This window comes from Stegostoma tigrinum, chromosome 1, assembly GCF_030684315.1.
Source record: "Stegostoma tigrinum isolate sSteTig4 chromosome 1, sSteTig4.hap1, whole genome shotgun sequence".
Classification (NCBI taxonomy): Eukaryota; Metazoa; Chordata; class Chondrichthyes; order Orectolobiformes; family Stegostomatidae; genus Stegostoma; species Stegostoma tigrinum.
Window position 1 is genome coordinate 64724936 of NC_081354.1, and position 16120 is coordinate 64741055.

The window sequence follows — 16120 nt, forward strand, 5'->3', positions numbered from 1 at the left end:
CTAATACCTGTATTCTACTGCTGTTCATATGGGCAGTGTTAGTCAAAAGGGGATAGATTTTAACTCCATCTCTCTTTTGACTCTTCCGCTCTTGCTAAACGATCAGACTGTTTATCTGACACCAGCATTGCGAAAGCAAAAATTTCCTTCAATTATGTATTAGAAAAGTTGAAGGCATTGTTTTGAAATACGGTGACAAATCTCTAGCCACTGACTTCATCTCATTAGCTGCAGAGTGTCTGAGATTACATCAAACTGTTTGAAATTTTCATAATTCATCCTTGATTTTGATACTCTCATTCTTTATAAATCTTTCCATTGCCTCAGCACTTGTTATCTCTGTACTCTTCACAACTCAGATATTTGCTCTTGTCTAATTCTGGCCTCTTGAGAATCTCTAATTACAGTCATTCCACCATTAGTTTCCTTGACTCTCTGGAACGTCTTCCCTATGCTTCTTTCAACCATTAAGATAATCCATAGAATACATCCTTCTGACCAAGTTTTAGGTCATCTTAACTAACATTTCAAAATGTACCCTCGAGGTGTTTTTTAAAAAATCAATAACGCTCCAGTGAAATGCCCTGGTCACTTTGCTATTTTTGATGCTACTTAAATACAATTTGTTGCAGGCTATTCAGCATTCCTGGAATCCCTGCTCCCACTCATCCCATTGCTTTCATACTGGACCCTTATGAAATTCTAGATAACTAACGAAGGATAGTCAATAACATATTGGGCTGAATTTTATCACTTTTTGGTAGTGTCATTTTTTGTCAAGTTTCTCTCTGCTAGCCCGCCCGTAAGCTTTCACGTCCTATTGAATTCACTTCATTAACTACCTACCCATTCCTCTGATGCCCCTCTTATCTGATTAGACTACTTAGCAGAGCCACAATAATCAATCATCACTGCTAGAATAGGCCATCATTCTTGGCACCTATACCACCCTTGAATTCTGACAATGCAATGCATACTGTCAAGTGTTAATGGGCTAGTGTTGTCCTTCAGTTTCAATGGTTTTTGGTTGCTGTGCCACTCTAATGCTACAACTTATACTTCCTTACAGATACACTTACACACTGCCACATATATGGCTGTTCTGAACGCCAGGCACACAACAGTTTATGGGGGGTAGCCATTGCATCCCAGTAACCTGTCTTAAAAGACAGAGGACAACGTAGCCACAAGAGCTCTGAAGTATGCAAGAGTCATGGCAGTTCCCGGATACTAGGCACAAACTTCTAAGAATTGGTACTAGTGACCATAAGATGCAGGAACAGATATAGGCCATTCAGCCCAATGAGTCTGCTCAATGAGATAATGGTTGATCTGATAATCCCCTATCCCTTCTATTCCCTACCCTCCTCGTGCCCTCTGTATTCTAGGCTGCCTTTGAGAAACACCAGTGTTGTGTCCCTCCATTTCCCTAACAGCCCAAAAATGCTTCCAATAGATATGTTGGTGGAATTGAGGGTGACAATAAGCAAAACCCCTGTTCATAAGCCTCTTGTTGCTTGTTAGTTAGAATCTTGACCAAATCTTTGGAAATCTTTTGGAAAATGTGACTTGTTGCTCCTGCCATTGAGAGTGATATTACTGGACTTTGTTATTCCCCAGAGCTCTCTCCATAGACCACAATGTTAAGGGTCTGATTAGAATCCAATTCAAACTAATTCTCAGACTATAGCTATTCCACATTAATCTACACCCTTGTAGCAGATACTTTTGTTCCAGATTGGGGTGCTCTGTATTTAGTAGCCTTACTTATATTAAAATTCTTAATAATGCCATGTTGTTAGGAAAGCTAAACATTGCTAGGCCTCTAGTTCTAGAAAATATGGAGGATTAGATGAAAGGGGACATTTGGCCATATCTTCAAATGATTCAATAAATTCAGGGGCTACCTGAAACTGGAAGCCAGCTTAACTCCAATTTTCATAAATGGTGACAAATTCCAGAGCCAGGAACCTACACTTCTTTAAAAACAAAACCCTCTTCAGAAGATGCTAGAAGTAATTGTCAAAGAGAAAATCTCTACAATTGTCATTGCTACGAAAGAGGATATTAGAAACTCTCAGTTTGGTTTCTGGAAAACCACATTATGCCTGTCTAATTTATAGACTACTTTGAGTACATCATTTCAATCACAGATAGCAAGAAAATCTTCAATAGATATCCTCACAGTAGGTTACTTGACAAATTCTGGAATACATATTCCACATTGTCTGCATTGGTGTATCTGACAAGTTTTAGTGAAAGTTTTGTTTAGCCTAGAGCCATGTCAAAGGATTGATCTCGGGTCCCATACTCATTATTAATTACCTTAACCATATTCCCAAGTGTTGTTAAATTTGAGGTTACCATCAAAATCCTTTCAAGGGCTAGTACAGTAAGAGTGTAATCAAATCCAAAGAACAACATGATAAAAAGGCTATATTAAGGATTTATAATCTTTCTGTTCACTCGAGGCTATCCACCCATGTAATAAAAATTAGACTCCATGAAACATTCCACAAGTGTTACTCCCATTCATTGTGTTTGTCTCCCTCATTCTTGCATGGGATGAGACTGTTACTGGCAAGGCTGGTATTGGTGGCCCTACAATGGATTACACCACTTCAGAAGGAAATTAAGTGTCAACGGCATTGCTGTGGGTCTGGATTCACATGTAGACCAGACAAGGTAAAGACAGCAGATTTTCTTGCTATCTGTGACCAAAATGATGTACTCAAGGTAGTCTATAAATAAGACAGGCATAATGTGGTTTTCCAGAAACCAAACTGAGTTTCTAATATCTCTGTGATGTTTCCCACCGCTGGACCCATCTCCGATGGTGGTGGAAGGGCATCACGGCAACACTTTGCCATTTCCAGCACTGGACCCAGCCAACAATGAAGTTGCTGATCCTCAGCTGCCACCTTTTGCCACTGGGCCTACCTTGTCCACGTAACCTCTGCCAATGTAGTGGTTGCTGCAGCAAGGTCATGTGCTTGCTCCAGAAAAATGAGTTGGGGCTTGCTTGAGGTCCACACCGGGCCGTCTCTTCTCCATGCCTTTGCCTGCTCATCGTCTGTGGTGGTCGCGCTTGACATTAACACCCTGGGTCTGGCCAGAGAGCACCTGAGTTCTGTGCACTGCAGTCTCACCACCACCAATGCCATTCAGGCGTGACAAGGTTTAAAAAAAGTTTTTAAAAATTTAAAAGAAAGACAAAGTAGTATCAGCCAACAAGCTCTGGCACAGGAGCCCTACTCTGCCTCCACTTTTTTTTAAACCAGAACTAGGATTATCAATTCAGCCATGATCACATTGAAGGCAGAGCAGGCTTGATGGCCTACTTCTGCTCTTATAATTAATCCCCATTCACTACTGTCCCCCTTTTCCTGGCCAAATGTTGTCTCAAAGAACAACTTCTTCTTTGATTCCAATCACTTAAAATAGAAAGAATTGCTCTGGGAATCTACACTGAGTTTAGCCGCACCTTGTGTCTTTGTAGGATAAGTAGAACATTCATTTTCTCAGTCCCTTTCAGGCTGCCTTCCTCCCCTCATTCACATGATATTGCTGACTGCACCATTCCCTATTATTGCACTGAATTGCACTATGTAAGCCCATTTCAATATTTCAAATTCCAAATACGTTTCCCAACCTCCCCTTGGCTTCTCATCATCCGTTTCCATTTCAGAAGAACTGATTAATTACACTATAAACCCACAGATTACCATGTTAACCTTCACTGTAACTTCTCTCAACCCTATAGGTTAGCAGTTCCATTTTGCCACTTTTAGTCTCTGTCACTTGTCCCAATGATGCTAATTTCTAGATCAATGCTCCTGATGTGCTGCCTTCTTTTCTCAAGCAAGGACCAGTTGCTCTCCCACCTTTATAACAAAGTGTGAAGCTGGATGAACACAGCAGGCCAAGCAGCATCTCAGGAACACAAAAGCTGACATTCGGTTCTAGACCCTTCATCAGAAAAGGGGGTTGGGGGGGGATTCTGAAATAAATAGGGAGAAAGGGGGAGGCGGACTGAAGATGGAGAGAGGAGAAGATAGGTGGAGAGGAGAGAATGGGTGGGGAGTGGTCAGTCCAGGGAGGATGGACAGGTCAAGGGGGCGGGATGAGGGTAGTAGATAGGAAATGGAGGTGCGGCTTGAGGTGGGAGGAGGGGATAGGTGAGAGGAAGAACAGGTTAGGGAGGCGGGGACGAGCTGGGCTGGTTTTGGGATGCAGTGGGGGGAGGGGAGATTTTGAAGCTGGTGAAATGAACATTGATACCATTGGGCTACAGGATTCCCAAGCAGAATATCAGTTGCTGTTCCTGAAACCTATGGGCGGCATCATTATGGCACTGCAGGAGGCCCAGGATGGACATGTCGTCTAAGGAATGGGAGGGGGAGTTGAAATGGTTTGTGACTGGGAGGTGCAGTTGTTCATTGCGAACCTAGCGTAGGTGTTCTGCAAACGGTCCCCAAGCCTCCGCATGGTTTCTCCAATGTAGAGGATGCCACACCGTGTACAGTGGATGCAGTATATCACATTGGCAGATGTGCAGGTGAACATCTGCTTAATGTGGAAAGTCATCTTGGAGCCTGGGATGGGGGTGAGGGGGGAGGTGTGGGGGCAGGTGTAGCACTTGCTGCGGTTGCAGGGGAAGGTGCCGGGTGTGGTGGGGTTGGAGGGGAGTGTGGAGCAGACAGGGTAGTCGTGGAAAGAGTAGTCTCTCCGGAAGGCAGACAAGGGTGGGGTTGGAAAAATGTCTTTGGTGGTGGGGCCAGATTGTAGATGGCGGCAGTGTCGGAGGATGATGCGTTGTATCCGGAGGTTGGTGGGTGGTATGTGAGGACTAGGGGGATTCTCTTGGGGCAGTTGTGGCAGGGGCAGAGTGTGAGGGATGAGGTATGGGAAATGCGGGAGACACGGTCGAGGGCGTTCTCGACCACTGCAGCGGGCATGTTGCGGTCCTTGAAGAACAAGGACATCTGGGATGTGCGGGAGTGGAATGCCTCCACCACATCTGCTCCCAGGATGACGCGAAGGAATTGGGAACAGGGGATGGAATTTTTGCACGAAGGTGGGTGGGAGGAGAGGTATTCCAAGTAGCTGTGGGAGTCGGTGGGCTTGAAATGGACATCGGTTTCTAGGTAGTTACCTGAGATGGAGACAGAGGGGTCCAGGAAGGTAAGGGATGTGATGGAGATGGTCCAGGTGAACTTGAGGTTGGGGTGGAAGGTGTTGGTGAAGTGGATGAACTGTTCAAGCTCCTCTTGGGAGCATGAGGCGGTGCTGATACAGTCATCAATGTAACGGAGGAAGAGGTGGGGTTTGGGGCCAGTGTCGGTGCGGAAAAGGGACTGTTCCACATAACCTACAAAGAGGCAGGCATAGCTTGGGCCCATGCGGGTACCCCCATCCTCAACAGCTTCTCTTTTGATTCCTCCCACTTCCTACAGACAAAGAGGGTGGCCATGGGTACCCACCTTTGTTGACATGACCCACCATCTCATCTATTCCATATCCGACAATTCTGGCCTCACCCCTTCCCTCCAAGAGGGATCTCCTTGACTTCAATCTTTCATCCTACCAGCTACCACAATCAACATCTCATCCTCCATAGTTCTAGCCAGTTCCTGCATGATGCTATGAAGCACATCATCCCTTCTTCTTCCATCTGAAACGACCGTTCTCCTCAAGACAACTTGTCACATTTCAATTGCACACTCCATCCCATGCAAATGCGTAAAATCTGCACTTCACTGTTACTTCTGTTTTCCACTGTCCAAGGTTCCAAAATACTAATTCCTGGCAAAACAACAAGTCAGATATGCTTCTTTCAATTTAATATAATGTACTCACTGCTCACGATGTGGTCTTCTCTACACTGGGAAATGCAGATTTAGTATCTACTTACTAGAACATCTCCATCCAGTCAGTGAGCACAGCATCTAACGTCTGGCCACCTCATTGTTTTCTGTTCGTTCCATTCCCATTCTGACCTTGGCCTCCTAACTGTTCTGAAAATAAGTTTAAAAAACAGCATCTCATTTTCCTTGATGCAGCATTTCCTTAAGACGGCAATTAATTACCGTTTTGTGCATGCCTTGAGTAAGGTGTGGACCCATGACATTCATACCTCAACTCTGGAGAGTTATTGCAGAGCCCAGGTTGGTGTTCTGGGTGCTGCTTCTGAGTCAAGACTGATATTAACATTCACGTTAATACCTGACATAAACAAAGCCATAATCTTTATCACACAGCAAACTATGCTTTATCATTTATCACTGATAAAAAAAAGCAAAGCTTAAAATGCAGTAAGCTACATAAAACATATAGAACTCGGAGTTTCTGTTTCAGACATGTAAGGTGGTTCTAAGATACAGAATCACCGATTCCCTAATGTGGAAAGAGGCCATTCAGTCCATCATGTCTGCATTGACCCTCCAACAGCATTCCAACCAGAACTCACTTCACATTTACCACGGCTAATCCATCTATCCTACACATCCCTGGATACCTTGGAGCAATTTAGCATTCCACATAACTTTCACATCTTTAGACTCTGGGAAGAAACCGCAGCACCCACCAGAATCCCATGCAAACGCTGCACAGTCACCCGAAGCTGGAACTGAACCGAGGTCCCTGGTACTGATAGGCAGCAGCGCCAACCAGCCACTGAGCACCATGCTGCCCTCATCTCTGATGTATTGTTCAAACATTTTGATTTTTGAGACCAAAGGAATACACACCATAGAGAACAGGCAGTCAGGAGAAATAATCACAAATTTATTTTGTTTTAATGTATCAATTATTTACCGTTATGGCAAGAACTCTGTACAGTGTCCCATGATAAACAGCAGCTTTGCAGAATGAAAGAACTTAAGTATCATTTCAATTGTGGTGGAAAAATCCAATCACCGTTCCTCAAATCTGGGTGTGGAAGACAGACTTGGTCTTTAATACTACTTTAACACCACATGTGGTATTAAAATTTGAAAATAACATATATAGATTTCAGTACACTTATGTTACTACAGCCAGTCACCATAAAACAAAATGAAAAAAACTCCCTATTTTTCATAGATCTTATTGGCATATTAATATGGCCCATAAATATACATGCTTATTTAAACACGATTTCTGAATTCATGTAATGGGTAGACTTTATTGCCATCTATTTAACTAGTTATAGCAGCTAACCATATTATTTTGTGGATAACTAACAAACACAGATTATAAATAAATTAATTCTGCTGAGATTTGACCACTGAATGAGAAATCTGATGGTTGCGTACAATCACTGAAAACATTAATTAAGATCACATGCACTATTCAGCACTGCAGTATAACCGTCTAAGTATACAACAGCGAAGAAACAAGCATTTTAAAAGAGGGAATATTCCCTCTAAAGGAAAAAGGACATAACTGGTAACTTGGTTTTTTTTAACAAGAACACCTTCACAAATATACTGAAGCAGAAGCGAAAATCATCCTGTTCACAAAGTATTAACAAACCATTTATCACAGATGACATTAAAAACATCAATCCCCATGTTCACAGGAGAAAAATAAAAAGTCATAAATGATCTGAGTTTGTTTGATCAGCTGCCTAGGCAAGGAAGTTCTTAAATAAATGTTGCATGTACATCACAGATCCACTATATTTGGTGTTTAAGTTCCAAGATCTTGTGTTTCTTTGTTAAATTGATACTATAGATAACTACAAACAAGCAGATTAACATAGTCCACAAAACTCTAAACTATTTCCACCAAAGCAATAAGCATTTGACTGAAATCACAATTTGCACATCACCATAATTAAAGCAAGCTTGATTTTTCTGAAACATATTGCACCCAAACTGAGTAAAAATGAATTATCAACTTAAAAATAACTCTAGATGATGACAAATAAGAAATACAACAAATAAAAGACTAGCAGTAGCACTAGCACATCAAAATTTGCTATTTGTTTAAAAGATAGTTTCCCATATGTTTCACCTGAAAAAAAACAAATGAAGAAAGGCTGTTCAGCTACTGTAATAGGTGTTGCTTGCTAGGCTGATACAGCCAGCCCTGACTAGATAATTCCAGCTTGTAAAACAAGTTTTGGAACTGCATGTAACAGTGCCCTGCCACTTTAAGGACATCCCCTTCTTTATATATTACAAAACTATTTCTATACTCAAAATGAATATGGGCCACTTACAATGTATTCTTGTACAGATTGAGGGGGTACAGTAGCTTTTAAAATTTTTGAAATCCAGAAAAAATACATTTTTATTTAAACTTTTATAATTATAACAAGTTAAGAAACCTGGCGCAAATAACGGCTTAAAAAGTACTTTCAACAGTTTTCCTTCCTTTGGTTTCGTTCTTCTTGCAACATTTCTTCCCATGAAGTGTAAACAAAAATTTATGGATGGTATAAACAGCAAAGGACATGTCACAAGTGCACTGTCAGAGCTTCATGCATTCAGAAACATGCGTTAAAATAGACTGCAAGTGCCTAAAATGTGATCTTGATCTTCCAATCCATAATGAGTGCTGACAATTCAGCAGTGGCACCAGTTCTTTTAGCTAAAATGAAGAATAGATATGAAATTCAATTTTCAACTATCACCGAGACAGCCAGGAGTTGAGCTACAAGACTATTCAAATCCTAAACTTCAAAAACTTGCTTGAGCTTGTGTAATCACAAAGCATACAGTTCCAGATTTTTCTTTCCCTCTAAAAGTACATTTAAAAAATATACAAATGGAATTAACTCCCATTGTTTCCTTGTGTTCACTCATTGTGAAAACTTTTTAAAAGCCTATTAAAGTTTAGATTTGGCACAGCAGTTCTCTTCCTTTCATTATGAATCACTTAGCTTTCCCTTCATCACAGTATGATTAAACGTAAAGCTTCCATACTGTTTTTTTTGGCATCTTTTAAACAGAAAAGTATTTTGGTGGACTTATCATGGAGTTAAGTAAGTAAATAGCATTGCAAACTATAAGACAAACTTGTAATTTAAATGAGTCCTTCAAGTCTCCTGAAAGGTATTTCACTGTTAACTAATTATTTTTGATATAAAGTTACTACTGCTACAATCGGCAAACAGTCACTACGTGCACAGCAGGGTCTCCAACAGCAATAAGACTGAAGATGAACACAAGTTGCTGGAAAAAATCAGTAGGTTTGGCAGCATCTGTTGGATGGCCGTAGGGTTAACATTTCAATTCCAGTTCTGATGAGGAGTCACCAGACTCAAAACTCAGAGTTAATATTTTGAGTCTGGTGACTCTTCATCAGAATTGGACTCAAAACCTTAAACCTACATCTCCCCCACTGCCCCCACCAACCTTCACAGATACTGCCAGACGCACTGAGTTTCTTCAGTAAGTTCTGTTTTTGTTTCAGGCCTCTGGCATCCGCAGTTCTTTGTTAAATAGAATTGAAGATATTGGTAGATGGATAAACCTCAACCATGTCACCATAGTGGAACTACTCAGCAGTTCTTCAAATAGCGTCATTGAATGACCTTGATGTGTATAAAAGGCAGAGAGAGATTAGGCACAATTGTCTTTCATTTCAACTTCAAGTCAGAGAGTGCAGCACTTCCTGAAGTGTCTGCATATAATTATGCCAAATCCTGTGACGTCAAACGCTCCAAGTGATAGAAATGACAGGAATAGAATCTTAAACCAAGTTGATTGAATGGGAAATTGTATCAATATTATTTTTACACCTACAGGAAAAGTCTGTAATAAAGCCAAAATCAGGAAAAGCTCGAAAATGATTCAATGCTGAGGCCTATGTCAAAGACTAAGTGAACAGAGCAGAAATTCTATTTAGAAGTTAAAACTTCAGTACTGTGTACAACTGTCAGTGAAATTAAAACAGACTGAAGATATCATGTGGTGACTATTAATGGATTATCTTTTGACTGCTAAATGAGTCAGTGACGTGTCACAACCGGTTGCCCTCCCCATGCCCTGGACTCTCTTCACCCTTTTGCCGCATGAATTAGCCCTAAGTTTGTAAACTGTGAAGAATTATATTTCATTGAAGTTCCTATAAAGATTCTTAATGAGAGAATTTTTTTAAAACCCAAAGTGGTGCTATGCTTCTGTTTATCTTCATCATAATGGACAGAGCATAACTTAATAAAATTTTGAGCCATGCCATCAATGTTAGATTTGATTTCCTAAAATGAAAATTAATTTTCTGGTTTGTCCATTAGATTTTTTAAAAAAATCCACTTGCATTCCAAAATTGCAATAGGAACGTTAAAAAATGAGAGACGCTTTTCTGTAAGTAGAGAATTTCCCCATTTCATAGTGAAGTAATAATTATATTTTTGTGTGTGTTTTGCCAATAGAGAAATTCACCTTACTTGACAGGTACGGTTGGGGCTCCTGAGCGGTGGAAGTGAACATTTTGCCACTTGCCATCACGGCGATGCCAGACTCTGGTTTCCTCAGTCTGCATGGTTTTTGGCATGCTACTGCCATCGATATATTGAGTGAGGCGGATATACGCTATGCAGGCAGCATCGTCTCCAATCAAATGGACGTGGGGGTTCAATATAATGGTATGAATTGGCTTGTGGTTCTTAGACAAAGCTAAAACAAAAAGATGCACATTTATTTATTAATGAAACACAGCAAAATTGAATGTCTTACAAAGCTAGAAATAAGGACTCCCTTATATACCATTTTCAAAGTAAAATCTGTGGAAGTCCATTCCTTCAACCAAGTTACCCAATGCTTCAGGTTCAAATGCAGTGAGCCCTGGATCACAAATTTTTCTGCAAACAGAAAAAGTACACATTTCAATTATAAATCATGTTCAAAATTACTAAATGTTCTCAATTTTTACTTTACTGATACAGTTAAGATATCCAAAATGGGGAGCAAAAGAAAAAGAAAAATCAGGAAAATAATAAGAATGAAATAATGCTCTGTAGTTTGTGGCAAAATTGCTGGCATTCCTTGCCAGCATTCCACGAAACTGACAGCAACTCCTGGAGTCCAAAAACATGCAACTAACTGTGAAAATCCAGATTTCTCCACAGTGTGTGCTTTTAAGCTCCCACTGACTGTAGTCAAGTAGAAATCATTGAATTGATAAGAAATGACCCTTTTAAGAGTTTTTACCCTGATACATAACAGCATAAAATGTTACAATTTGCCAAATGAGATGTCTATGGCTTTTTAACAGCATATTAAATTCATAAACACTGCCGTACAACTCTTAGAAACCGAGAAAACCAATTTGTTACAAGATATAAAATTTCTCAGTTGTGACAAGACATTCATAATAAAATTATTTTTGAAGGCTTTGAGGTTTTCCCAACTTCTATCTTAATGCCCTGCAAATATTTGAAACATGCACTGCATTCTTGATAAAATGTTTAACTGAAAATGAAAAACATTTTAATTTCTAGTTTGAGGTCTGTGTGAATGCTTCAATGTAACTGGTTGATCACTGGTTTATTGCCATCAATATTGCTGGATGTCCAGAGACCTCTGTGACTTGGCACCTGATTCAATTCAATGTGAAAGTGGAAATTCATGCCATTCAGATCATTCGGTTTCTCTGCAGTAAACATAGAGCACTGTGGTTTTGCCCCTGACTGAAATCTGAGCTTTTAACACATTATTCAAGAGTAGCTATGCTGTAGAATATAATTAATTAGTTTTGGATAGTGCAAATCTATGTGCAAAACACCTCAGTGAATCTGTAATTTTAATTCAGTATTTCTATAAGTAATAAGGCTATGTATTGTACTTCTGTAAAGATATACCTGTTAATCCAAAGTCTTAAATGTTGCTCCTGCATTGAAAATGTTTAATTATATAACAATGAAAAATATCTTATCAGCATTACATTCTACTTTCATAGTTGTGGCTTCATCTAGTTAAAATTAGAGTGATGCTGATAATGATGTATTTATTTTCAATTCTGTACTTGCACATTTCTATGACGACACATACATCTCTATTGTGAACCAAGCACTCGTAAGAAACTTCCCCATCTCCTTTAAGTAAGGGTCTGTACTAAGTTGTAAGTAATATCCAAACTACAGTGTATTTTGAACAAAGGCAGCATAAGAGAAGCACATTGAACAATTACTACAAATAACATAGAACAGGAAATAAGCTGAACATAAGATGATGATGATGATAAAACAGGACACAATTTACCAAACCTGAATAAAAAGCATCCCAAAATTTTGAAACAAATCCAACCAAGATAACAGTAACTATGGACACTATTTTTGAAGTTTCTTTATCTGTGCAAATTGCGCCACAGGACTGAGAATACTGAGACCAGTTAGTCTAATATCAAAGTAAACATGTTGAGCTTTGCAAAACTAAAATATAACTGAATGGTCAGGATATACGTTGGGTACAGTTGCAAGCTAATACACCTTGGGTAGAAAATCAAAGAAAACAAATATTAAACTAAAGGGATATCATGAAGGTATGTGATTCCATAGAGTGCCCAAGCATGGTCTCAATGGTGAACCGATCCTTGAGTGCATTCCACTGTCAAGGTTTCCAGGTTTGCTCTTTTCAAGGAAGGACCATTTTGAGCTTAATGTATTAAATGGGTTGGGAACATACAGAGAGAGGAGATCACTCAATCCCTTAAAACTGTTTCACAATGTAATTAGATCATGCTTGAGCTATATTTACCCATCTTGGTTTCATGTCACTTGGCACACATTTCTAACAGTATCAAGTCAATCCTGATAAATTCATCGACACTGCGCACACAGTCTTTTGGAAGAATGAATTATATATTTCCAGTAACAACATGAAAAGGTACTTCCTTACTTCATTTCTAACTGACCTAACATAAATTTTAAGATTATGTCACTTCTTCTGGATTCCTGCAGAGCAGACAGTTGTTTCGCACTTACCATTTGACTTTTAAAAAAATTACTTTAAGCAACTTAAATAGATCACTTCCCAGCCATATATGTAATAGAGAAAGCAAAAGGTTCATTTGGTCAAAACCTTTCTAATGGTTTGAAGGGACTATCTTATGAGCAGGATTTCAGTAGGTTGGGCCTGTGCTTGTTGGAGCTTAGAAGTATGAGAAGAATACTTATTGAAACATGAAATTCAATCTATTAAACAATATTTTACACTCAATGGCACCCAGTTCTCAGTTGCTCTGTTCAACACTAAGCCTGGTTTCTATCAACCCAGCACAGTGAAATCCGAATATGGGTTTCCCCTGTCTGAACAAGGGTCTAGGCCCGAAACATCAGCTTTTGTGCTCCTGAGATGCTGCTTGGCCTGCTGTGTTCATCCAGCTACACACTTTATTGTCTTGGATTCTCCAGCATCTGCTGTCCCCATTATGTCTGATCGCAACTGTCTGTAGATTTTGGTGTCTCAGTGTAACAACATATGAAATAGCAGCAGGAGTGCCTCATCAAGAATAGCTACTCATCAAGAGCTAGTCACAGGCATATCCTGGAGGTTGACTTAGGAATGACTAAGTAGTAGATTATTAAGCTATTGATTTAACAGGGAAATGCTGAAATATAGGAATTATGGGGAGTAGAGATCAAAGTTCAAATAAAACAGTTGGATTATGATGGGTCAACAAAATTAGGCTCCCTCATCAGTTGCAGGAACTTGCTAGGGTAGCTATTCAAGGTTGTCAGAGACATGAGGGGATACTGAGCTGGGGAGACAATTAAGATGAGGCCTGTCACTTCGTCTCGCTGCCAATACTAACTTACTCTTTCCAGCAGGCTTCCCCTGGGAAGCAGTGACTGCCTAATCCTTCAGGGAATGAGACAGCTGGCAGTTGGCCAGAAGTGGGGCATGACATAAAGGCAGAAAAAAAACTATTACTTGACATTGCTAGTGGACCAAGCCTCAAGAAAGCCTTGGGCCCTCTTTGTCCCAGGCAAGAAAGAACCTCTTCCCTATAACTAGACAGAACAAAGACACTGGCTCCCATCTCCCCCAAGACTGTGATCACTTCCAGATTCCTGCACTATGACAGCAATGTTCCTGTGGATCTCCAGCCTGTGACTTCAATCCATCAACCACCCAAGCCGTGACTTCAGATGTAGTAAACTGATGCTTGGCTCCAATTACAGTACTCCTTTCCCTTGGTGTGTGTGTGAAAACTGGTGACATACAGACATACAAAGATCAAATCTGAGCAGGACAGCTAACACTTAAGATCCTGCTATGAAACCATGTTCTCCACACTGAGTTGCTGGTCATTACGATCATGAGTTCTGGATCAAACTGAACATTTCAGGGATAAATTTTCTGGAAGTTATTGAAGGAATACATAGTTTAAAAAAAAACAACCATGAGTGTTCTATCAATTAACATCTATTCTGTACAAAGATTTAGCACGTACATCCTAGAATAGGATGGAACATAAAGAATTAACTCAAAATGGACAATGGAAACAAACAAATACATACGTGTAGGCTTCAAAATCTCCATTGTTAATGGCTTCAATCAGTTGCTCAGTAACTTTAATAATTTCTTGTTTGCGTGCTGAGGATAAACAAGGCAGATGAATATTAACAACAGTAATATACATTTTAAGAACAAAACACAGGTATTTTCAGAGATAATGGGAACTGCAGATGCTGGAGAATCCAAGATAATAAAATGTGAGGCTGGATGAACACAGCAGGCCAAGCAGCATCTCTGATGAAGGGTCTAGGCCCGAAACGTCAGCTTTTGTGCTCCTGAGATGCTGCTTGGCCTGCTGTGTTCATCCAGCCTCACATTTTATTATCACAGGTATTTTCAGTCAGGTCAGCAAATCACAAACTAGTTGTTGTTTTTGCTTCCCTCTTCCTCTTCTTCCATAATTCTCTTATTGTCCTGGCACATTTTTCGCATTAACTGGTGATAAACAAAACATTTCTGGTTTCTGAAACCAGGTATACTGAAAACAGTCCATGTAAAATTAATACATGCTTTTAAAAAAAACATATTCTCAGCAGTTACAGGGACCCTTGATTCACTCGTAAGTGTATACACATGTGCAGAAGAAACACAAATAAAAATGCTATGTATAATGGTTGTCAGGCCATTGTGCAAAAATCGGAATAATGCACTGGAAAAGTAATTAATACTATCTGTGCTTGTAAACCAAGTCTAAACAACTTCTTTCCATCATTACAGTATTGCTTTTCAAATTGTGCACTTTGTTAAAATACACTGAACAGCATTAATTATTAAAATATTAATATTTCGGAGGATAAATTCACCATAAATGCAGCTGTCAAGTATTAATGCCAGTCTTTGTCATTTACAGTTTGTTCTAATCAGTTTCGAGCGCTAATTTCCTACCTGTTGTTGAGCTCATCACTTCCTCAATAATACTTGGTCATGCAATAAAATCCTTTTCGTTAAACGGATTGAGGAGGAAAAATAATTCTTCAAACACAACAATAACCTCAAAGTCCAACAATGCAATCTGTCTTTTTGTTCAGACTACATGGTGCTAACTACACTAGGATCAGGATTGCAATCTTAACATCTAAGAGCAAGTATTATTTATTTGCTCGACAATAGGGAACTGCCTAAAGCTCATACTGCGACCTACATGAATATACACATCCGAATGCTGCTGAGCTGCTCTCAAACAAATTACTGCATTCAGCCACACCTGCTCAATGCAAAGTATTGTAATTTGGTAGTGAAATGTCCTGTAATTATGGCCATAGTATATGGAAATATATCTTGTTTATGCTCATGTAGTAGTTGAGGCATCCAGCCTAGTATCAGTGGATATTTAATTACTGACAAGAAGTACAACCAAAGGTCAACTACAAGTGTTCTTGTAAGACACTTGCTGGGGAAATAACATGGTCAATGATGATTTCAAACCTACTTTATAAATTACTCTGAAAGCTACCTTTGAATGTTGGAAAAGTGTTTTCCTAATGCAATGCACCATTGCTGCATGAAAAGGGTGATTCAGCTAAGGACGACTTCAATTGGGTTTTCTGCTGTTCAGTTGATTAAAAACCAAAGAATTGGGACAAGTGGGTCATTTTCAGTTTGGCAAATGAGTGTAATGGTTGGAGAATGCAGTGACAGTACAAAGGGCCTGTCAACTGCTTTTGAGCTAA

General features: G+C 39.7%; 1 protein-coding gene across 28 annotated transcripts in view; it reads right to left on the minus strand.

The window, feature by feature from the left end:
* Positions 1-6765: 6765 nt before the first annotated feature.
* LOC125455090 (calcium/calmodulin-dependent protein kinase type II subunit delta) overlaps positions 6766-16120 on the minus strand; it is a 297229-nt gene continuing 287874 nt past the window's right edge. For 16 of the 28 annotated variants that reach the window (XM_048536798.2, XM_048536767.2, XM_048536677.2 and 13 more), the window contains 4 exons: positions 14453-14528; positions 10698-10792; positions 10379-10607; positions 6766-8577 (listed from right to left, as the gene is read on the minus strand). In XM_048536798.2, the coding sequence (XP_048392755.1) occupies positions 8574-8577; positions 10379-10607; positions 10698-10792; positions 14453-14528 (404 nt within the window). In that variant the 3' untranslated portion in view covers positions 6766-8573. Of the gene's footprint in view, positions 8578-10373; positions 10608-10697; positions 10793-14452; positions 14529-16120 lie in introns of all 28 variants that reach the window. The other 12 variants (XM_059645967.1, XM_048536874.2, XM_048536737.2 and 9 more) reach the window with 1 other exon arrangement.